General features: G+C 42.4%; 6 protein-coding genes across 9 annotated transcripts; 4 read left to right on the forward strand and 2 right to left on the reverse strand.

Moving 5' to 3' along the window:
- Positions 1–124: 124 nt before the first annotated feature.
- Hinfp (Histone H4 transcription factor) lies at positions 125–2,860 on the forward strand. 2 transcript variants are annotated; one of them, XM_071783100.1, is made up of 6 exons: positions 125–258; positions 331–827; positions 904–1,240; positions 1,330–1,645; positions 1,733–2,030; positions 2,117–2,860. In XM_071783100.1, exons 2-6 carry the CDS (start codon positions 342–344, stop codon positions 2,330–2,332), a joined length of 1,653 nt encoding a protein of 550 aa, XP_071639201.1. In that variant the 5' UTR covers positions 125–258; positions 331–341; the 3' UTR covers positions 2,333–2,860. The 2 variants fall into 2 exon arrangements, with proteins under 2 accessions (XP_071639201.1, XP_071639200.1); XM_071783099.1 differs by having other exon boundaries at positions 133–272.
- On the reverse strand, positions 1,666–3,759 carry Phf5a (PHD finger protein 5a). 2 transcript variants are annotated; one of them, XR_011732844.1, is made up of 4 exons: positions 3,566–3,759; positions 3,161–3,351; positions 2,936–3,080; positions 1,666–2,228 (listed from the first exon to the last, which is right to left on the reverse strand). XR_011732844.1 is itself a non-coding variant. In XM_071783120.1 (3 exons), the coding sequence occupies exons 1-3, from the start codon at positions 3,615–3,617 to the stop codon at positions 2,991–2,993; spliced, it is 333 nt and encodes a 110-aa protein (XP_071639221.1). In that variant the 5' UTR covers positions 3,618–3,759; the 3' UTR covers positions 2,749–2,990. The 2 variants fall into 2 exon arrangements, 1 of the variants encoding a protein (XP_071639221.1); XM_071783120.1 differs by lacking the exon at positions 1,666–2,228 and having other exon boundaries at positions 2,749–3,080.
- Positions 3,760–3,817: 58 nt separating this feature from the next.
- Positions 3,818–5,122, forward strand: Eif3k (eukaryotic translation initiation factor 3 subunit K). Its single transcript, XM_071783117.1, has 4 exons — positions 3,818–3,977; positions 4,165–4,384; positions 4,466–4,685; positions 4,756–5,122. Exons 1-4 carry the CDS (start codon positions 3,925–3,927, stop codon positions 4,911–4,913), a joined length of 651 nt encoding a protein of 216 aa, XP_071639218.1. The 5' UTR covers positions 3,818–3,924; the 3' UTR covers positions 4,914–5,122.
- Pus7 (pseudouridine synthase 7) lies at positions 4,702–7,865 on the reverse strand. Its single transcript, XM_071783098.1, has 7 exons — positions 7,627–7,865; positions 7,044–7,550; positions 6,501–6,977; positions 5,769–6,423; positions 5,536–5,687; positions 5,150–5,456; positions 4,702–4,907 (listed from the first exon to the last, which is right to left on the reverse strand). Coding segments are annotated over exons 1-7 (2,193 nt in total). The 5' UTR covers positions 7,721–7,865; the 3' UTR covers positions 4,702–4,906.
- A 90-nt stretch (positions 7,866–7,955) lies between these two features.
- Positions 7,956–10,402, forward strand: LOC139815869 (protein Red). The gene is made up of 3 exons (XM_071783101.1): positions 7,956–8,098; positions 8,185–8,698; positions 8,945–10,402. Exons 2-3 carry the CDS (start codon positions 8,210–8,212, stop codon positions 10,037–10,039), a joined length of 1,584 nt encoding a protein of 527 aa, XP_071639202.1. The 5' UTR covers positions 7,956–8,098; positions 8,185–8,209; the 3' UTR covers positions 10,040–10,402.
- Positions 10,403–10,549: 147 nt separating this feature from the next.
- Positions 10,550–19,720, forward strand: LOC139815865 (cytosolic 10-formyltetrahydrofolate dehydrogenase). Of its 2 annotated transcripts, XM_071783096.1 has the most exons (8): positions 11,917–12,011; positions 12,717–12,762; positions 14,093–14,234; positions 14,434–14,668; positions 16,444–17,138; positions 17,390–17,804; positions 18,026–18,684; positions 18,854–19,720. In XM_071783096.1, the coding sequence occupies exons 3-8, from the start codon at positions 14,099–14,101 to the stop codon at positions 19,429–19,431; spliced, it is 2,718 nt and encodes a 905-aa protein (XP_071639197.1). In that variant the 5' UTR covers positions 11,917–12,011; positions 12,717–12,762; positions 14,093–14,098; the 3' UTR covers positions 19,432–19,720. The 2 variants fall into 2 exon arrangements, with proteins under 2 accessions (XP_071639198.1, XP_071639197.1); XM_071783097.1 differs by lacking the exon at positions 12,717–12,762 and having other exon boundaries at positions 10,550–12,011.
- Positions 19,721–20,555: the final 835 nt, after the last annotated feature.

Consider the following 20,555-nt stretch of genomic DNA (forward strand, 5'->3'; position numbering starts at 1 on the left):
ATATCGTCGATCGTCGACGAGACGACGACGAAGAAACGGTGACGACCACGCGGTGAGACCAGACGAGACTGCCGGAAACGACCGACTGCCGCGGGGCAGACGCGGGGATCAGCTGGTTCAGCATTGCCGGAGGGTCGACGTCACGGGTGGAGGTAGCTAGGAACAAGCAACATTTTGGTGTTGAGTCTGCGAAATTCTTGTCGCCGATCGATCGGCACGATCGTCGTTTCACGTCGCGCTGCAGCGACCGATTCAAAAGTACAGATTTACAGGTAATTCGTTATTTCTGATATATATGTGCATTCCCCGATTGACAAGACCACGTTCCAGGTGAGCTAGAGATGGCTGATCTGGAGGCGAAGCTGACGGCGAGCAAGGTGGTGCTGGACAGATGCGGCAAATGGGTGGAATCGCAGAAGGATTGTTCCTATTCCGAGGAGGAGACCCTCAAGCGCAAGCTGGACGAGTTCGATTACGACGACTGGTGCAACACCGACTCGGAATTCGACTCCGTCTCCGAGTGCGGCGGGAAGAAACGTAAGGTGGGAACGCAGCTCAAGGACGAGGTGCTGAATCTGGCCTGCGAGTGGAAGGAGTGCGCGTTTCGCAGCGGTTACATGGATCAATTCTTGAGGCACGTCTCGAACCACATCCCGAGCATCCAGATAAGCGTGAAGGACGACAACGAGGTCTACGTGTGTCAGTGGAAGGACTGTCCGTACGACACCAATGTGTCCGACGAGATAGTACGGCATGTTAATTATCACGCCTATCACACCAAGCTGAAGTGCATTGGATCCAATGTTCGTGGGAGGACCAAGTTACCTGTAAGTAACGAGACCGATCGTCAAACCCGAATAGGTATCGGAGATTAAAGATCATCGTGTTGATTTCGCGTTACAGAAATGCCACAGGGATCCAGAATGGAAGAACATCATAGATTCCCCGCCGCCACATCTGTGCAGGTGGGAAGAGTGCTTGAAGCCGTTCACGAATTACCAATTGTACCTGTATCACGTTATGGTGCACATGATGGATTGCCCGCGCGGCAACAGAGTCAAAGACGGGGTCGAGTGCAAGTGGACCGGATGCATCGGCAAATATCCCAGCTTATACAAGCTCCGAGATCACGTGAGATGCCATACCAAAGAGAAGATAGTCGCCTGCCCGGACTGCGGGGTCACGTTCGCCTCTAAAGCGAAATTTCACACGCATTGCCAGCGACAGATCCCCTTGGAATGTAATAAATTCATCGTGTATTCGAGATTTTCCGTATCCTTTTTTTCGCGGTTCTTCTTAAACTCTCTAAAACGTGTCACGGATTTACAGTGCAAGGATTCCGTTGTTCGCATTGCAACAAGATTTATCCGACCGAAGGGATCTTGCGCGATCATATGAGATTCCACGTGTTCAATTACAAGTGTACCCTGTGCGACATGAGCTGCGAATCACCGGCGGCCTTGGCGAAACACGTCCGGTACCGTCACATATCGAGCCGAACGTATCCGTGCCAGTTGTGCTCGCACGCTGCCAAGTCGCAGCAGGATCTCGATTCTCACATGACTGTCCATACCAACGGACCGAATTTCTCCTGCCACTTTGAGGGATGCCTTTACACGTGCAAGGGAGCTTACACCTTGGACAGGTAATCACAAAAGATCTTCATTAATGATGTATTCTTTATTACTTTATTTGATAATAATTGTTCAATATAAATTGTTGAATATTACAGGCATTTAGAACGAGTACACAGTGTAATGATGCGATGGTACTGTTGCCACGAATGCCCAATTAAATACCGAAAGAGTTATAGCCTGACGAAGCATCTTATAGAAGCCCATCAGCTGCAATTGCCCAGCGGGCATAAACGTTTCCATTACACGCAGAACGAAGACGGGTGTTACAGGGTTCAGATGGTTCGATATGAGGCTGTGGACGAAGAGAACATGTCGCCCATCGAAGAGGTGATTTTACCGGACGTAAATTACAAAATAGAGCTGAAGCCAACTATCTCGTTAACGGAAGTAAAGGTGAGTGAAATCTACGGTAACTCAAGTTAACGTTATTTAAGACTTTTATTCTATTGGAGATCGTATTTATATAACGTTTGTTTCAGATTGTTAAGGCCGATGCGGAAGAAGAGGCGGAAGCCGTACAGGAGTCGCAAGAGGAAACGGCTGAGAGCGGCGCTGACGAGTCCGTACCTGTTGTACCTAACGTTTTGATATCTATCGATGAAATAGACGAGAAAGGGAATATTATAAAACAGGTCGTCGTACAGGAAACGAAAGAGTTACCGTCGTCGGCGGAACCGCTGCTAATTTTAACGTAACTTCATATTTTTTTTTTTTTTAGAGACGATGTGTTTGCTCGTATTTTTATATTATATACCGCGATTTTGCATTACATAGACCGTACCTTACGTTCATAGCTCCGATTGACTTTGTACAAAACGTGCGACGAAGATTTATTTTATCTTCCATCTTGGCGAAGTTTACTTTGGAAAAATTTACTGTTCGCCTATTTTGACGTTTTTAATTACGTTTTCAGAAATAATTTACAGAGCAAGAACTGTACAATGAAGTATGTCGTGTAACAAATTGAATGTTTATTTTTACAGAACGTTTTATGTCAGAATATTATATTGCTTTCAATTTCTTCCTCTCGTAGAAAAGACCTATTTTGACGTTTTTAATTATTACGTTTTCAGAAATAATTTACAGAGCAAGAACTGTACAATGAAGTATGTCGTGTAACAAATTGAATGTTTATTTTTACAGAACGTTTTATGTCAGAATATTATATTGCTTTCAATGTATCCAAAGAAAACGTTTGAAATATAAAATTAAAGTGTCCACAATCGTCTGGCTAATGATATTACGAAATGAAATCGTGTCGCCGCTGTGATGATACTTTTATAAAAATAATAAATTACCTGATGCTCTCGTAACGTTACATTTAGGGAAAAGTTCTATGTAAAAAAAGTGTAATTATCTTCTTTTGAATCCGTATTTCTTCCTCTCGTAGAAAAGATCCGTCTTGGAACTTCCCAAGTTGACTATCTTGGGACAGCCGTCTCTCTGAAAGGCACCGTTTTATTACATTCGATTTGCAGTGGAAATTTATAAGCGTACACGCGGACAATCGGCGGTATTCTTACGTCTTTTTCCTGTATCGTGCACTCTTTACAGTAGTACGCGTCCGACACGCCGGGACCGCCGCATATCACGCAACGTCCCTGATAGGAACCGTAATTGCACTCGTCGCATATCCTAACCAGGGTGCACGGCCTCACGTAGGAGTCACAGATGACGCATTTGCCGTCGCATTTCTCGCACAGCCGACCGATAGCTGAAAGAAGGAGTGTGCTTGACAGCCAAGTGTCTTTTGACAGACTGATCAGTCCATTTCTATCAATGTGGATCAATTTCAATCTCGGTTTGACTTACTTTCGATCTTTTTCTAATCTTAGAGCTAGAAAAGGATAAAAGTTAAGTTAAATTTGGATTAAAGTTGATCTACATTGGTAGAAGTAAACATGAGGCCGGACTTAACCTCAACTCACCGACTCCCGGCTGTTTGCGACAGAAGATCAAGTCCGGATGATGCTTGGCCATGCCTGCCGAACGTCGTTACTCGCTCTTGAAACGACCGAAGACTTGGAAGACGATTACATTGACGTCTAAACGATCGTCTAACGATTTCGACTCCGTTATGCAGACGGCAGAGAGAAGCCTATGGTGCACATTACCTACGGAATTCATGCTAATAGTTCAATGTGCACATTTTGTGGACATAGAGGCGCTGTCTTCTTACATCATGGCCGCTTCTATCTACCCCAGTCTGTGGACGTTTTCCGTTGTTTGAGGTTGTGTTGTCCGAAAGAGTTCTGTCCACGCCGAAATTGAGACTTTTTCGTCAGAAATGGCTGAGGCGATGCGTCAAACCGTGGCTGGGATGCTCAAAGGCATCGAGAGGTACCGCGTCGCGTCACTTTTCCCTCATTTATTGTCGTACGAATGAATTTTCCGACGACACATGTGACGTGCTTCTCACAGATATGTTGCCGCGTGGGACTTGAACGCGAGCCTCATTATATTCCCTTAATTTTATTAAGAGAATTATTTATTTTTTCTCCCGTACCACAGCGAAATGTGCTTTCAGATACAATCCGGACAACCTCACGACTTTAGAGAAGTACGTGGAGATACAATCGAGAGAGAACGCCTACGATCTGGAGGCGAATCTGGCTGTGTTGAAGCTCTACCAATTAAACCCGCACCGATTCAACATGGATATCGCGTGTCAGATACTGCTCAAGGCATTGACCAATCTACCCCACACCGATTTCGTGCTGTGCAAGTGTTTGCTCAGCGAGAAACTTGTGAGTCTCGTCGGAGGGGACGTGCAGGATAATTTTCTTCTTCATAAAAGTACATCTACATACAATTGCATTGATCCTTAGATGTCGGAGAGTCCCATTAGTCAAATCATGTACCTGGGAGATATCTTGGAACGATGCGACTTTCAGAATTTTTGGGACAGGGTGCTGTCCATGTCAGAGCTCTGCGAGAGGATTGTAGGTTTTCAGGATTCGATAAGAAAGTTCGTGTGTCACGTGGTAGGAATCACGTTTCAAACGATAGATAGGACACTCCTGGCGCAGTTGCTCGGCGGTGTGGATGGTATGATATAAAAAAATTTCGTGTTCTTAATTGTGCGACTGTAAAATTTATTGAGCTTCTTCCTTTACAGACGCAACGTTGAAACACTGGGTCAAGAAGTACGGTTGGAAAGAGGAAAATAAATCGATCATCTTCGTTGCGAATCAAGATGAGAACATCAAAACCAAGAACATCACTGAAAAGATTGATTTTGAGAACGTGGCAGGTTTGATGGCTGCTTGTCTGTAAAGATATTAGCGATTACTTTTAATAAAATTTACTACGAAATTATCACTATTATCATAGTCAATTAATTTATTCTGAGAAATTTTTAAACAAATTTTTTAACAAATTAATTATGAAGGATCTTCCCGCTATGTGTACAACTTCTTAGCGTTTGTTTTTATTAAAAAATGTATATGTCGTAATAAGAACTTGTTTCGTAACAATTTACGAAAGCTATTTTATTTTACAATGAACTTTACCATGTCTCAGATATGTTCTCCATATCATTTCTTTTCATTGTCTCGTCTCTTTCTACATCACTACGTTCTTCGTGGCATTTGACATGACTTTCGTCCGTATTATCTTCCTCAATTTCCACTAAATCTCCGCTACCAGATTCATCTACGGTGGTCGCATTAGACTCCGTATTCTTTGCATCGTGAGCAGCGGATAAAGCGGCCTGCGTTTCTGCCGAAGTATCGTGCTTTAAAATTTCGCGCAGAGCCATTGTGGCATAACTGCTGGACTTCAAACACATTTCTATGATCAACGCTTTATTCTTTCCATCTGAAAATAGTATACGTTGCGAGAATTATTTTTAAAACGAACGATTTCAAATAAACGTTAAAAAACAATTGATTTATACTTGGTTTATCTTGCGGAGATGTAGACTTCCTCATTTCGTCGATATCTGATAGAATTAGATCGTCATGTTTATTTTCGTAATGCACAATCTTCCAAGATAGATTCGTCGGAATTTCTAATATATTTCTATAGGCCCCACTCAAGCTGTATTTTCTGGAAAAGAAAAAAAAATAGATGGCTGATGACGGTAAAACAATTTATTGCAATGTTACGTCTGCGAGTAAACTCACTCACTTATTGTTTTGCTTAAGATCGGTAGTTAATCCATCCTTGGCTAAAAATTCGTCGAACCAAGCCTTCGCGTACGGCGGGTATGTAACTTTCCACCCGGGCTGAGGCATGACCACGTCGGCCAGAGTGTAATTTGACAGATCCTCTTCCGTGAGAATTTTCACTGCCGGAAAATTCTGCTCCGAATTCTCTTTACTCGCTTCGTTTGACGTGGAATCGATATCTTCTTTTTCTTCAATAGAAATATCAGTTTTGTCTCTCGTGTCATCGCTATCGTTCAAAGGATAATCCGTAGTTTCGTCACTTATAATCTCCTTGCAGTTCTGTTTATCGTAAACTAAATCACCCACGACCACATCTGTCCCAAACTGTTTCATTCTTCTCGACACGACGTGGTTCCACGCGAAGCTTTGATAGGCATGAATATACATTAATCGAATGTTTCGAGGCACTGAGTCGAGCACGCCTAGAGGATTCTTGTCGCCCGATACTTGTAGACCTTTCAGAAGTCTGGCTTCGATCGTATCGATTCTCTTGAGCTTGGCATAGGCAGCACGTGCGTCCTTGGTTTTCGCGTAGATCTGTCTAGCCTCCGCCAATTCCTTATCTTGTTCCGGCCGCGGTTTCAAGATCAATTCAATCGCTTCATCCCATTTACCTAATCGGTAGAAGATAGTGTAACATACATGAATGAAACAAATGCTGCGTGATACAACGGAAAACAATAATAGTCACCCTGGAGTAGACACTTTCCGATTTCGTGCGTGGGTATAGCGGACACCGAGCCAAATCTTTGTAAACCGTAATAATTAATGAAGCCATTGTCACACAACGACGTCATCGCTCGCTCGATCTTCTCGTCCGTCTCGCAGGCGCTTCTCAACGCGATCCTAAATCGATTGCCGCGCAGCATCCCCAATTTCAGGCTGTCTTTAGCGTATTTGAAGTTCCCTACGTACGCGCCGCGTATACTTTTACTCGCTCTCAATATGTTGCGCGGGTCCACCTTCTTCAAACTCATCCACTGGGTCGTCCACGCTCGGCGGTCCTTGGTGCCGGCGTAACAAAGATTATTCGGCTGCAGCCGCAGGTTCGCCGCCAGCTGATTAACGACGCCTATCGTATCCATGTTCACTTTGTGCAACAGAAAGTGACAGTAATCCCCGCCGCATCTGCTCCAATCTATCCTCCTATCTCTGCGCATCTTGTAAACTGATTATAACAATCAAAAATTAGATAGAAGCCCTTCTTTTTGCAAGTGAGAAATTTACAACCTACCAGTCTGATCGCCTTTATTTGACACAGGCACAATTGTGATGAACTTTTTATCGTCTCTGTCTACCGTTTGGCTGACAACGTCTGCCAGTTTCTTCGCGATCGTATGAATGGTCCTGCGCGCGACCTTATCGACGCCAGTTACGTCGATCTCCACACTCGAAGGATTTTCCTCTCCCAGACCCCGCAGTTGTTCCCATATCGCCGGCGACACCGACGTCTTCAGATCCTCGATACTCTCGTCGTCGCAGGGATCACGTGGAACGTCTTGACTGGTCAGCTTGGCCACTTGTCCGTCGAGGCCTATCTCGTTGACGTGAAAGTCGGTGTACCTCTCTTTGATTATCGCAAAGAAGCCGGGGTGCTGCTTGCCGATGTACTCCGTAATTCCTATGTCAGACTCCTTCAGCCTACTGCCGACATCCGGTTTGCTCCTCTTCGCGTTTTCTCGCGGCGATCGGTCGAACGCGCGTTTGAAGCCCCTCCCACCAGATTTGTTCTGGCAGCCACCTGCAGGGAAATAATTATCTCTCAATAAATGCGCCTTTAACGAAATATGCTCGTTATCAAAGTATAAGTAAATTACCTCTCTGCCTTGTCCAGCCGGCACGGGCGGCACGGCGATTCCCGTCATTTTTTACGGCACCTGCGGCCGCAGGAGCAGCATTGTCGGTGGGCATCGCGTTCGGCGAACGCGATAATCGCAGGATCACTCGACGACGATCGTCCGCAGTCGGCTTTTACAAATATCAAGTAAATTATGTTCGTTGATTGTCAGGAAAATGGGTCAACCGCGAGACATACGTGTTCATAACATAACCACGTGTCCGCTGTCGTGTCGGTGCCATCTTCTGGAACAGCCGTGAACTACGAACTTGGTATTTTTGCGTTGCTTCTAGTGATTTTTATTAGCCTGACTCGTCCTGCTTGTAATTCCTGTAAATTGACCGCCCGATCCTTGACACTCTGCGGTAAACACACAAAATTGATTGACTGACGTTTTCGTTGTCGCGCAGGAATTGTTATTTTACTTCCTACAGTTTTTAACGACACTAAAGGTGAGTGTCTTACTTTTTTTTTAGAAAACAACTTGATTGTTTTAAATATATTTCTCCAAAATTTTGCTGATTATAACCTGGTGCAGGAAAAGAGCCAGCCAGCCAGCCAAGATGCCAGAAACGGAGGAGGAGGTGAGCATGTCGGTTCGCTTGACGAACGATGATTTCCGGAAGCTCCTGATGACCCCGAGGGCGTCAGTGCCCTCGGCCACTCCGGCCTCCGTGCCCGGTACGGCGAGGGATGCCAGCGCGAAGACTGCTCAGACCCCCCAGGTCAGCGGGGGCAGCCGGGCGGAGCTGCGTCGGAAGAAGAAGAGCTTCTACGCGAAGCTGAAGAAGCAGGAGGAGGATAAGATGGCCGAGCTCGCGGAGAAGTACAGGGATCGCGCGAGGGAACGCAGGGACGGCACCAATCAGGATTATCAAGCGGAGGATCCTATGAACAATGCCAGCGCTTATCGAGCCGTCGCGCCGGATGTGAAGTCCGGCATGGATGCCGCGGAGCGCAGGAGACAGATGATTCAACAGTCCAAATTCTTGGGTGGTGACATGGAGCACACTCACTTGGTCAAAGGCTTGGATTACGCCCTTCTGCAAAAAGTATAATGCCTTCAGGATGTATTAAAGCCTTAACAAAAAAAAAACGATATAATGAAAGTTATAATGAAACTTAATTGTTACATTTTGGTGACAAGAAAACTTTAGCTTATCCTGAGAATAGTTTAGATTACAGTAATTTGATTGCAATAAAATACAACTTATACAAGATGCAGATAATGCATTGTATTTCAGTCCTAAATTTTTTATTTTCACGTTTAATATGACTAATATAATGTCGCTCTACAGGTACGCAGTGAGATCGAAGCGAAAGAACACGAACAGGAGCAGGAGTTGGAAAAGCTGGTGAAGCCGAAGGAGGTGAAGTCGAAGAAGGAGCCACTTCCGGAGAAGAAGGACGACGAGATGCAATTCAAGACTAAGATCGGCCGGAACGTGTACAAGACCATCATGACTATGAAATCCAAGCAGATCGAAAGAAACGAGCTTTTCACGCCGGGTCGCATGGCGTATGTGATCGAGTTGGATGACGAAAATGCCGACGTCGACATACCGACGACGCTGATCAGAAGCAAGGCGGACGTGCCGACGATCGACAACATGCCGACTCTCACGACTAACGATATTGTGATCAACAAACTGGCGCAGATACTGTCGTACTTGCGCCAGGGTAGCCGCCACAGCAAGAAGGGCAAGAAGCTGAAGGATGGACGCGGTCGCGGCGACGAGTTGAACGACATAGATATCCAACCACGACCGCCCGCCGCCGACGACAGCATTTACGGCGATATTGGCGACTATGTGCCGACGGTGGCGAGTAAGAAGGACGCGCAGCAGCGCGAGAAGAAGAAAAGCTCATATTTCGATAAACCCGAGTCGAATTTGGACACTGACGACAAGGCAAATGCGCCCCAATTGCCCAACGTTTTGCCGAATGTGGTAGCTGCCGCTGTAGCCGCCGCCGCGGATGGCAACGCGCCGAAGAAGGGTGCGTTGCTGAACAAACTCGCGGCCGAGCCGGAAGGATACGCCGAGTGTTATCCAGGCTTAGACGAGATGCAAGACGCTATCGACGACTCGGACGATGAGGTGGATTACACGAAGATGGACCTGGGTAACAAGAAGGGCCCGATTGGTCGCTGGGACTTCGACACGCCCGAGGAATACAGCGAATATATGAACAACAAGGAGGCGCTACCCAAGGCAGCCTTCCAGTACGGCGTAAAGATGGCCGATGGCAGGCGCACCAGGAAGTACAATAAGGAGAAGAATGAGAAGGCGGAGCTCGATCGCGAGTGGCAAAAGATCCAGAACATTATGAACAAGAGGAAACCGACGACAGCGATCGACGGCGCATCCGAATTCAAAGTACCGCGATATTGAACGACTCGACCTGCGAATCTGTTTTGATTTATCGCATGGATGAGAAGGTTTAAAGAATTTAAAACTGAATCATCTCTTGAATCGTTAGGTACGTGTTAGACGTGAAGAAAAATCGCTTTATCGACAAAAGCAAATTTTCTTTTCTGTATAGATACAATAAAATTTCTTCGCGATTTTTGAAATTGTATCCTTATCGCGATATATTTTTTAGTAGCATAAAATTATATTAAATAATTAAATAAGCTATATTAGCTATATATAAAGTGGTCCAAAGGGAACCAACTTGAATAAGAAAATTGTATATGTTGTATCATAGACACATGAATCTAATACAATCTTAAATTAATCTATTTTACGCAATAATCTGTTTTGCGAGATATTTTTCCTCAATAGCATTAAATATATGCATAGCATTTTTAGCCGATATGTAATATATGCACCTACTATATGTTTTTTTCGAATGCGTTACTCATTTCACTTTTCAATTATGAAAAGCTTGTATCTTCGCGTTATATTTTAATTAATAAATTAATTTAGAAGCGACACACAAAGTAATAAAATTAATTTAATAATAAAATTTGAAGACAGATTTTTATTGGTTACGGAAGAGATGTGTCTACGCTGGCCCTGAAAAGTATTTATTCGAGAAAATTCATTTGGCTTATCCGAGAGTGCGATTCTTTTAAGATGCATAATTTAGACGGTTTTGCATGGAACGAGGACGCAGTTAGATGACTGATGTAACAGGGTTACGGCGCGATGACCGTTTCTGTGGCATTACGAATGCGTAAATCAGATAATGCTAAACGCGCATTTTACTCTCGTATGATTCTGCGATAAAGATCGTCACCTCGCCGCGGAGAGTGACCCGAAACCGACTCGCGCCGGTTTCCCGGTCGGGATTATTCCCAGTATAAAAACAAATTTATCAGCGAGACTTTTTACTCACTTGTGACCTAACACTCGCGAAACCGGCGAATCATTTCCTCTTAACTGGAGCAAACCGGTTTACGCTCGCGTCCCGCGACCCCCGCGTCGATTAGAATTAGAAAGTCATTGGCGTCATTAAAAAAAGAAAAAAAAAATATCTGGCCAATTCCCCGATGTTGCATATATTTGACGTGAATAAACTTAAACCGATATCGATGTTTGCCTAAAGAAAAGACTTACGTTGCAAATATCCTTTTTGCAAATTCATTTCAGATTGAGATCAATCCGGTAAAGAGGAGATCTGGTAAAGAGAAAAATAATTACGTTAAGATACCACCTCGTATCATGATCAGAGAAAAAAAACAGACGTATAAAAATAATACATTATTAGTCGTTTATTTTTTGTTCTTTACATTTTTTTTACACTTTTTTTCTTTTTTTTTATCTTTTATCTTTTTTTTCTTTCGTTTTTACCTTTTATATGGTCTAACCGTTGCCAAAAATGCCAAGTACTAAAACAGGATGTGTTTCATCGTTATCTAACTTGTAACAATAATCATTATGATCTCGCGTATGCTACAATCTTATCCTGCGATAATTATCAACTTCTGAATTCGTTAATTAAACATTTAGCTTGGTAATCACGACGGAAAAAGTCACTCGAATGTAATCTTGGTCGCATGCCTTTGTACATATCAGTCCCCCACGACATCCGGAGATAATCCGAGGATGACTCCGAGGAGATCAATGGAAGGATCAGTGAATTCTGATCTTGACCCTCGTTTGAGAGTGTATGACAGCCGATAACGATATGAAGAGATATCTCTCGCCTACGTTATATAAACGCCGCTTTTACCCGGGTGCTCGCGCAGTCCAGGCGAGGAACCGATTTCGATCGTCGGGCAAGTTTCGCTCGAGACTGCAATCAGTGAGGAAAGTGAAGGCTGGCCACGTGGACACATCGCGCGATACTCTCGCGATCCTGCAACCGATGCTGGGTCTCAGAAATCTCATCTTGCGGCGCAACTTCGTCTTGGATACCGTAAGCAGTGAATCCGGACGCGTTTCACTACGAAATTCGGAGAAAAGAGGGGGAAAAAATCTGATCACCGCGTGGACATGTTCGAGAGACGCGGATTTCTCTCTCGGATTAATTACCTCGTCGTGATTACTAGAACAACACGCTTTTGCTAACACGTTAAATATTACGGCGATCGCATTGGTGTAACATAAATCGTTAAGTGTAACGTGTACGTTGTCACAAAAAATACGATTATAAATTAAAAGTTGAAAGAAGTCATGCGGGGTTCACTATTTAAGTGACGTAATTAAATGCACATTTATTTGTGCAATTAGTCAATTTGCAATGTACATAATTATTTTATTATCCGGTATATGTGTAAAGTGCACAAATTCTGTCTTTTTACCATAATAAGCCGTATTGCAGGCGCTGTTAGCGGGAGACGCGTTCCCCCTAATATATATACGCAAATATTAATGATAATTTCGAGTAAATTAATGTTTATATACGTAACTTGAAAACCTTAACAAGTTAAATTTTAAACTGTACTCCTTTTTTTTATTTATGTATATTTGGTATATTAATTTATATATTATAACAATAATTAATTAATATATCCCTTTTTATGTGTATGCGGTATATAATGCGGTGACGGTGTGTGCGTGATAATAATTGAGACTTCGGTGATACGTTCTGTAAATAAACTTTGTAAATGTATATTTGCAGTGTGCTTAAAAACTGTTACTGGTGTTGGACTAACCTTGGATTATAGGTATGTCGATTGAATATCATTTAATTAATGTATTTACAAATAAATGTATGAAATTTACAGCGTTTTATATTAACATATTTACTGTTGAGAGACGTCTGTCGAAAAATTAACTTTTTCTGTAGATAATAGATAATATAAATAGATAATAGATAATAGATAATATAGATAATAGATAATATAAATCAAATAATGAACCGCATTCCAAGATATCGATAATATAAAAACCTAAACATAAATACAAAGGTACAGGGAATAGGACCAATGGGAAGCAATACAGGAACAGAAAGACAAACAGAAATAACGATATTTCAACTTATAAGATACTTTTTCTTCGCCAGTGAGTTTGTTCGATTTCAAGTTATGATAAAACTGACTCACACAGTAAAAAATAAAATGTTAATCGTAACATTTTTCAAATGTCCCAGAAAGTCCACTCTAAATTTTGAGTTAAAATAATTCATTCATCGTTTGTTACTTGTTGAGAAATTAGAAATGTTAATTTATTGACACTATATTTTACATTTATATTTGTTTTTTTAACTTTAAGTATAATGTAAAAATAACTTGTAAAAAATGTCGATATAATATATTTGAATAAACGATAGTTATTTCAACTTAAGAGAAATGTTGTTTTGAACATTTGATTGTAGTAAATTTGATTATTTTGTATGTCAAAGTTTACGATTATTTGAAGATTTACTTTAACTTTTGTTCATGTTAAAATAACTTTAAGGCGTGTTGATTTTTTGAAATAATTATGTTAAAAGAACTCAAAATAATATTCAATTTCTAAATGACATACATAAAGTGTTAAGTTATCACGTTGACATTAATATAACACATAAAAATGTTACGAAAATAATAACATAGCTGTTGTATGTTAATTTTACATTGAAATAATAGTCAAATCTTGGTAACACAAGAAAATTTTAACATTTGGACGCACGATATTTTTTACTGTGTGATTAGATGTGATTGATTAGATACAGGCAATAGAGAATATTAGAACTCTGACACGTCGGAAATTCTGTTCCTATTGCCTATTTCCTATATTTCATTGCGTTGATACAGTTTTTGATAAGTTGAAATATAGTTATTTCTGTTGCCTGGCTCATTCCTTGTTCCTATTGCCTGTATCTGTGTATTGTGTGTTTAGACTTTAAATTGTGCAATCCATTAATAGCAGGATGTATAAGTGTATTCAGTGGTGACGGTTCTCAATATGTGATTAATTCTCACTTAAGAGCTCGATATAATTTTCAACGAAAATTTTGGGAGTGAAAATACGTAGAAATTAATAAAGAAAATCTTTCACAAATAAAAATCGCAGTCGACGATGGCGCAGCTCAAGGTGGCTATCATCGGACAGAGTCCATTCGCGGCGGAAGTCTACAAGCTTTTGCGACAGAATGGACATCAGGTGACCGGAGTGTTCACGATCCCGGATAAGGGAAACCGCGAGGATCCTCTAGGTACGTTCCTATTACGATTATCTTCGCGGTCCTTACGATCGCAGGATGAATTACCTCGGAATCATCCATTGGTGTTCTCGCTTCTTCGAGATCGTTGATTCTGAGAATGAAACAAAATACGCGGAGAACGCTTCGGGACATTCAATGGATGGTCCTGCGATCTGTATTCCTCTTCGTTATCGCCGCTTTTCGACCGCAGCGACCACCGCCAAGGCCGACAACACGCCGGTTTTCAAGATCAAGGCTTGGAGGAGCAAGGGAGTGGCCTTGCCGGAAATCCTGGAGCTGTACAAGGGCATCGAGGTGGATCTCAACGTCCTTCCCTTCTGCAGCCAGTACATTCCCATGGAGGTCATTAATCATCCCCCTCACCGTAGCATATGCTATCATCCGTCCATATTGCCCAGGCACAGAGGAGCGAGCGCCATAAGCTGGTGAGGCTCATCTTTACTTCGATCTACGCGTCTTCCGATTCTATCGGAAATTTTCCAGAATATTTTTATGGATGACGATTTTCGGAATAGGATATTTTATCGAAGTCAACCCTGGTGGAAAAATGTCTTTCAGAATTCTTCATATTATTATAAATCAGAATTTCTATTGTGTGTGGCGATTATATCGCCACATTTAACCGTCGAAAGATCTTGAATCTAAAGTAAGATATAACGAGGTCGTAAAACAGGGAAAAACGTTAGTTTGGAAAACATAAATATAAATAACGGTAAGCGGGAACGGTAAAAAAACACAAACAATATTCGACACTGCGACTCGCTAGGGTAAACTAGATACGTATCCGCGTGAACTGTAAAGACTTAGAAAATATTTGTGATTAAACTATGAAAAATTTAAGATTTTCTCAGAATTTTTCAGATTTTTTACACAAATTGGAATATTTTTCAGAAAAATTTAGACAAAATAATAATAAAATATTTCAGATTTTTCCTGTCAACACATCTTTGTAGAAATCTGAATAAATATAACAGAAAATCCGCGCAATTTATTAGAATTTTTCATAAATCTAATACATGAGAAATTCTTAGAAAATTTCTGAAAAAATATGAGAAATTTTTTCAATTAAATTCTTAAAGGAGATTATATTAATATGTACTTCTACGATTACAGCTAATTTACTTGTTACTTATTTTACGATCTAGCTCGCTGCTAATCGCGACAAGTCAGTCAGGCCGCGGTATCATGTCTCTCTCTTTCTCTCGATATCGGCGCGCCGCAACAACCGGTTTGCCGTGGTTTTCGCGTTCCAGATTGCGAGGCGAGACTACTTTCTCGTTAAAAGCGCCGATAATGACAACGATAATAAGCGGGTCACGAGCCCGTCATATGATCCCTTATTCGAATGACTATGCGCGTTCGCATGCCGCCGCGTATATCGCGCGCGTTTTATTACACTTTTGATGACCTTTATGATTCGATATATTGCTGTATCGCACATTTTCGGCGCGTTATACTGGCGTCTCGTAGCTAATAATCTTTCTCGCCAGTTGAGATTTCTTCGACGGATTGCAAAAATTATACGTTTCTTAAATCAACTCTGATGTTTTCGCTTTCTTTACTTTAATATATTATAATGATAGAAATTATATTATTAGGTATAAATTAGCATGCTTCTTATACATAGTTCAGTTTGCTTACATGTAAATTAATGTAATTATTATTAACTTTTTTTGAGATCTGTTATTATAGTTAGTCGCTGAAAAGGATAAAGTTCGAATAAAATACAAGACATTTCAAAATTTCTTACTCTAAAGAAAACGTGATATATAAGGAAGTAAAATGTAAGAAAAAATAAAATGTTTCCTCGACAAAAGCAAACACCCCGTCATATTCTATTCGAATAATAATGGTCGCGTTCAGCACAAGCCGCTCAGTAGCAGTCGAACGTGATTGGCTCTTACTTTTAGAACCAACTAATTAACGCAGAATGATGATAAGACGTACACCTACGATGTTTGCAAGTAAAAATTTATAAACATGTTAACTTTATGACAGATGTTTTTATTTTATAATATATTTTTATAATATAACATATAACAGAAATTTTAAATTTAGCTTTTAGATAATAGCTTATACGTTAATTTATGTTTACAATATTAAACGGATTTCATTTTATGAGTAGCAAGTTTATGTTATTATAAATGCATATTATTATATAAAAAAAAGTTTTTAACATGTTGCAATCTACCATTTTCAGGACCTTGATCCAAGGAGACGATACCGCAGGATTCTCGATCTTCTGGGCGGACGATGGCCTGGACACCGGGCCGATTCTCCTCCAGAAATCCTGCAGAGTGGAGCCGAATGATACGGTGGACAGCCTGTACAACAATTTCCTCTATCCGGAGGGTATCAAGGCCATGGGTGAGGCGGTGGATCTCGTCGCCAAGGGAACCGCGCCTAAGGTACCGCAACCAGCGGAGGGTGCGACGTACGACCCCCTGCTGAACAAGAAGGAACTCCAGAAGATCGACTTGACTAAGCCGGCTAAGGAAATTCACGATTTTATTCGTGGTCTGGACAGTACACCTGGAGCCTGGACGATACTGGACGGCCTGGACGGTACTGGACCGCAGGAAGTGCGTCTTTTCGGATCATCTTTGTGGAACGATAAGAAACCGAAAGCCGAGAAAATAGTCGACCTCGTGGAGCGAAAAGGAATCGTTCATCAGGGCGGTTTGCTGATCGAGGGCGTCGACGGGCGATTCGTTAATGTGGAGAGAATCAAAATCGGGACCAAGACCATTCTCGCCAGCAAATACGGACAGACTGACGATAGCCAGGCCGTGGAGTTCACGGAAGAGGAGCTGCAGACTGCCGACGGTCTGCGTCGGATCTGGGCGGACATACTTAAAATCGACGTCGACGACGACACGGATTTCTTTGCTTCCGGTAAGCTTCAATCGTTCTGGAAAATCTCACCCAAATTTATGCAATTGAACTTGGATAGAAATCTCTAATCATTGGATAGCTTGACCCTAAATATACATTTGTTAAATATGTTACGTTAAAAGATTGAAGATGTATATAATTATAATAAATTTAATTTTTTAATTTCTTGTTCGCCATTATCATTACTTTTTTAATAGATTAATTGTACAAGAAGTGATACTCGAACTAGTCCTGCGAAATTTTTGTCTTAGGCGGAGGCAGCATGGACGTGGTGCGACTAGTCGAGGAAGTCAAGGACAACTTTGGTGTTAGCCTGCAGAACAGCGACGTCTTCATGGCACCGGTCTTCAAGGAGTTCGTCACGACGGTCGTACTTACCGCTCGGGGAAATCTAGCCGCAAATGAGATCAAGTATGACGCGGTGGAGGTGCAGGCGAATAACATGACCCTAAGATTCCCCAGGCAGCTCTTCATCAACGGCCAGTTTGTTAACGGCCACGGTAATCCTGTCAATACGATAAATCCTCACGACGAAAGCGTGATCTGCTCGGTGGAAAGCGCGAACGCCGAGGATGTCGATCTGGCCGTCAGGGCCGCTAAAAAAGCCTTCGAGGAGGGTGAATGGGGCAAAATCAGCGCCAGGGAACGTGGAGCGTTGTTGTTCAGGTAGGAGATTCAAGTAATCCTTTTTTTTTTTTTATTTATCATCGTCACACGTCAGACTTTTTAAAATAAATTGATTAGACGAAAGGCAAAGCTCGAATTAACTCTGCGAGATGTAGAAGAATAAAAAGAATTAATTTTTTATATAAGTTTCTTGATTCCCGATGGAATTAAAGAAGATTCGTTTCCAATTCTCTAACGTTTTTATTTTAATTGTCTTCCAGGTTGGCGGATTTAATGGAGGAACACAAGGAAGAACTGGCTACTCTGGAGACTCTCGACTCCGGCGCGGTCTATACTCTCGCTCTGAAAACCCACGTAGGTATGTCCATCGAGACCTGGCGCTACTTCGCCGGTTGGTGCGACAAGATCCATGGTTCAACTATACCCATCTCGCACGCGCGTCCAAACAAGAATCTCACGTTCACACGGCGCGAACCGATCGGCGTTTGCGGTCTGGTCACCCCCTGGAACTATCCTCTTATGATGCTGTCGTGGAAGATGGCGGCCTGTCTAGCGGCCGGCAATACCGTGGTGATGAAGCCGGCCCAGGCGTCGCCTCTAACAGCCCTGAAATTCGCCGAGCTGTCCGCGCGCGCTGGAATTCCACCCGGTGTCATCAACATCGTCTGCGGAGTCGGCAGTGCTGTCGGAAATGCCATAGTGGGGCATCCGTTGATCAGAAAACTGGGCTTCACCGGCTCCACGCAGGTCGGCCAGACCATCATGAGATGCTGCGCCGACAGTAATCTGAAGAAAGTGTCGTTGGAGCTTGGCGGTAAGAGTCCCCTCGTCATCTTCGAGGACGCCGACTTGCAGCAGGCGGTCAGGGTCGGTATGGGCAGCGTGTTCTTCAATAAGGGCGAAAACTGCATCGCTGCCGGTAAGACACTTGTTTCTTTTGCCTCGGAGTTAAAGCGGTGGTTTTTTTTTAATAATCAATCTCAGAAACTTCGTTTGTTGTACCTTCCATAAATTAATAATACGATAGGCTTTAATGTTCTAATATAATTAAATTGTCTATTGTTTAATAATTCTTTTCCGTTCTCAAGGACGACTTTTCGTCGAGGAAACTATCCATGACGAGTTCGTGAGACGTGTGATCGACGAGGTAAAGAAGATCACCATCGGCAATCCATTGGACAGGAGCACGGCTCACGGACCGCAGAATCACAAGGCTCATCTGGACAAACTTATTCAGTTCGTGCAGAAGGGAGTCGAGGAGGGTGCCAAGTTGGTCTACGGCGGCAAGAGGTTGAATCGTCCCGGCTGGTACTTTGAACCGACCGTGTTCACGGACGTCGAGGACAACATGTACATCGCCAAGGAAGAATCTTTCGGTCCGGTCATGGTGATCTCTAAATTCAGCTCGAAGAACGTCGATCAGGTGATCGGGCGGGCGAACGACACCGAATTCGGCCTGGCCTCGGGAATCCTCACCAAAGACATCGGCAGAGCACTCAGGTTCGCGGAGAGAATCGAGGCCGGCACTGTGTTCATCAACACGTACAACAAGACAGACGTAGCGGCACCGTTCGGCGGCTTCAAGATGTCTGGATTCGGCAAGGATTTGGGGCAGGAGGCCCTCAACGAGTATCTCAAGACGAAGACGGTCACCATCGAGTACTAACGATCATTATCCGAGAACGTTTGTAATACACGATAATCACGGATGTGCGTAATGATGCGTGTCGTCGGAATTTGTTCGACGAAGCGATTTATGTCGAGCCTTGTCAAAAATATCCTGTTATACGTGATATTGTATCTTACATCTTGCAATATCTCTTTAAAAAAACTGAACGAGTCTTTAAGTTTTTAAGTTTAAAGATAAGAACATATGCGTTTGCGCGTCGCATTAATTCGTTACCTTTTTTCACATGTCGATTATTTATAGAAATAAATATGTTAGTTGTTCCTAACCATTTTTTTCCACCTCTAATGAGATTCATTGACGACTCAAAGTATAAATAAGCTTCTTCGCCTCGTCAATTTTTATGATAAAATTTTTTAAATCTCGTGATACGTCAACGATGTGTGAGGTAACTCGAGAATGATCGTTCGCGCATACTGTTGCAATTGTCGAAAAAGAAAATTGCTCGAAGACGTGGGAAAACATGTCTCGAGGCAACGAAACGAGAGGACGAAACGAGACCTTTACGAGTTAACGAAGGGAGAACGTGGATCTCGCTCCCACGCGTACAGGGTGTACAAATAGTTTTTACACGGATCGCCTTCTATCCTGGAGTTCCAGATGTTGCATGATTTTTTGTCCTAGGCCACACTTGTGTGCCCCATCGCCCGCGCGTTGCGTGGCTCATTCGCGGCTGTTCCTCGTGTTTCATCTCGCTCATCGTCTCTCCGACCGACCAATCGCAAACGGTCACCCTATTTTCAAGACGAAACGGGAGAGACCACTAGGAAGAAACTGATGCAAGTGACTTTTTTCGAAGATGAACCAAGATATTTTTGAGAGCTGGATTTTGTGATAGTTAGACTTATCAGATCGATGACAAATTGTTAGTTATTTATTAAATTATTAATAATTCCCTTTTTATCAGCTTCTCTTTTATCAGTTATTTCATAAAGTCTATTCAAGTCTATTGGAAAGATGAGTAACTTTGTTAAGTATCTATCTAATAAAAGACGGAAATCAAGAGCGAGAGGGAGAGACAGAGAAAAATTTGCGATAATAAAAGATAATTACATAAACGAAAGAAGCCTCTATAAATAAAAAAAAAAAACAAATAAGCGAGA

The sequence above is a fragment of the Temnothorax longispinosus genome, chromosome 7 (genome assembly GCF_030848805.1).
Source record: "Temnothorax longispinosus isolate EJ_2023e chromosome 7, Tlon_JGU_v1, whole genome shotgun sequence".
Classification (NCBI taxonomy): Eukaryota; Metazoa; Arthropoda; class Insecta; order Hymenoptera; family Formicidae; genus Temnothorax; species Temnothorax longispinosus.

Excerpts from the sequence above, each read along its gene's own strand:
- Hinfp (XM_071783100.1), top strand. The coding sequence starts at position 342 with ATGGCTGATCTGGAGGCGAAGCTGACGGCGAGCAAGGTGGTGCTGGAC. Across the intron at positions 828-903 it reads GTGGGAGGACCAAGTTACCT|AAATGCCACAGGGATCCAGA; the intron begins GTAAGTAACGAG and ends TTCGCGTTACAG. Across the intron at positions 2,031-2,116 it reads TCTCGTTAACGGAAGTAAAG|ATTGTTAAGGCCGATGCGGA; the intron begins GTGAGTGAAATC and ends CGTTTGTTTCAG.
- Phf5a (XM_071783120.1), bottom strand. The coding sequence starts at position 3,617 with ATGGCCAAGCATCATCCGGACTTGATCTTCTGTCGCAAACAGCCGGGA. Across the intron at positions 3,352-3,565 it reads TCGCAAACAGCCGGGAGTCG|CTATCGGTCGGCTGTGCGAG; the intron begins GTGAGTTGAGGT and ends TCCTTCTTTCAG. Across the intron at positions 3,081-3,160 it reads GCACGATACAGGAAAAAGAC|AGAGACGGCTGTCCCAAGAT; the intron begins GTAAGAATACCG and ends GGTGCCTTTCAG.
- Eif3k (XM_071783117.1), top strand. The coding sequence starts at position 3,925 with ATGGCTGAGGCGATGCGTCAAACCGTGGCTGGGATGCTCAAAGGCATC. Across the intron at positions 3,978-4,164 it reads ATGCTCAAAGGCATCGAGAG|ATACAATCCGGACAACCTCA; the intron begins GTACCGCGTCGC and ends ATGTGCTTTCAG. Across the intron at positions 4,385-4,465 it reads GTTTGCTCAGCGAGAAACTT|ATGTCGGAGAGTCCCATTAG; the intron begins GTGAGTCTCGTC and ends ATTGATCCTTAG.
- Pus7 (XM_071783098.1), bottom strand. The coding sequence starts at position 7,720 with ATGCCCACCGACAATGCTGCTCCTGCGGCCGCAGGTGCCGTAAAAAAT. Across the intron at positions 7,551-7,626 it reads CGGCTGGACAAGGCAGAGAG|GTGGCTGCCAGAACAAATCT; the intron begins GTAATTTACTTA and ends ATTTCCCTGCAG. Across the intron at positions 5,457-5,535 it reads ATCTCCGCAAGATAAACCAA|ATGGAAAGAATAAAGCGTTG; the intron begins GTATAAATCAAT and ends TACTATTTTCAG.
- LOC139815869 (XM_071783101.1), top strand. The coding sequence starts at position 8,210 with ATGCCAGAAACGGAGGAGGAGGTGAGCATGTCGGTTCGCTTGACGAAC. Across the intron at positions 8,699-8,944 it reads ATTACGCCCTTCTGCAAAAA|GTACGCAGTGAGATCGAAGC; the intron begins GTATAATGCCTT and ends GTCGCTCTACAG.
- LOC139815865 (XM_071783097.1), top strand. The coding sequence starts at position 11,763 with ATGACAGCCGATAACGATATGAAGAGATATCTCTCGCCTACGTTATAT. Across the intron at positions 12,012-14,092 it reads GCAACTTCGTCTTGGATACC|TCGACGATGGCGCAGCTCAA; the intron begins GTAAGCAGTGAA and ends TAAAAATCGCAG. Across the intron at positions 18,685-18,853 it reads CGAAAACTGCATCGCTGCCG|GACGACTTTTCGTCGAGGAA; the intron begins GTAAGACACTTG and ends TCCGTTCTCAAG.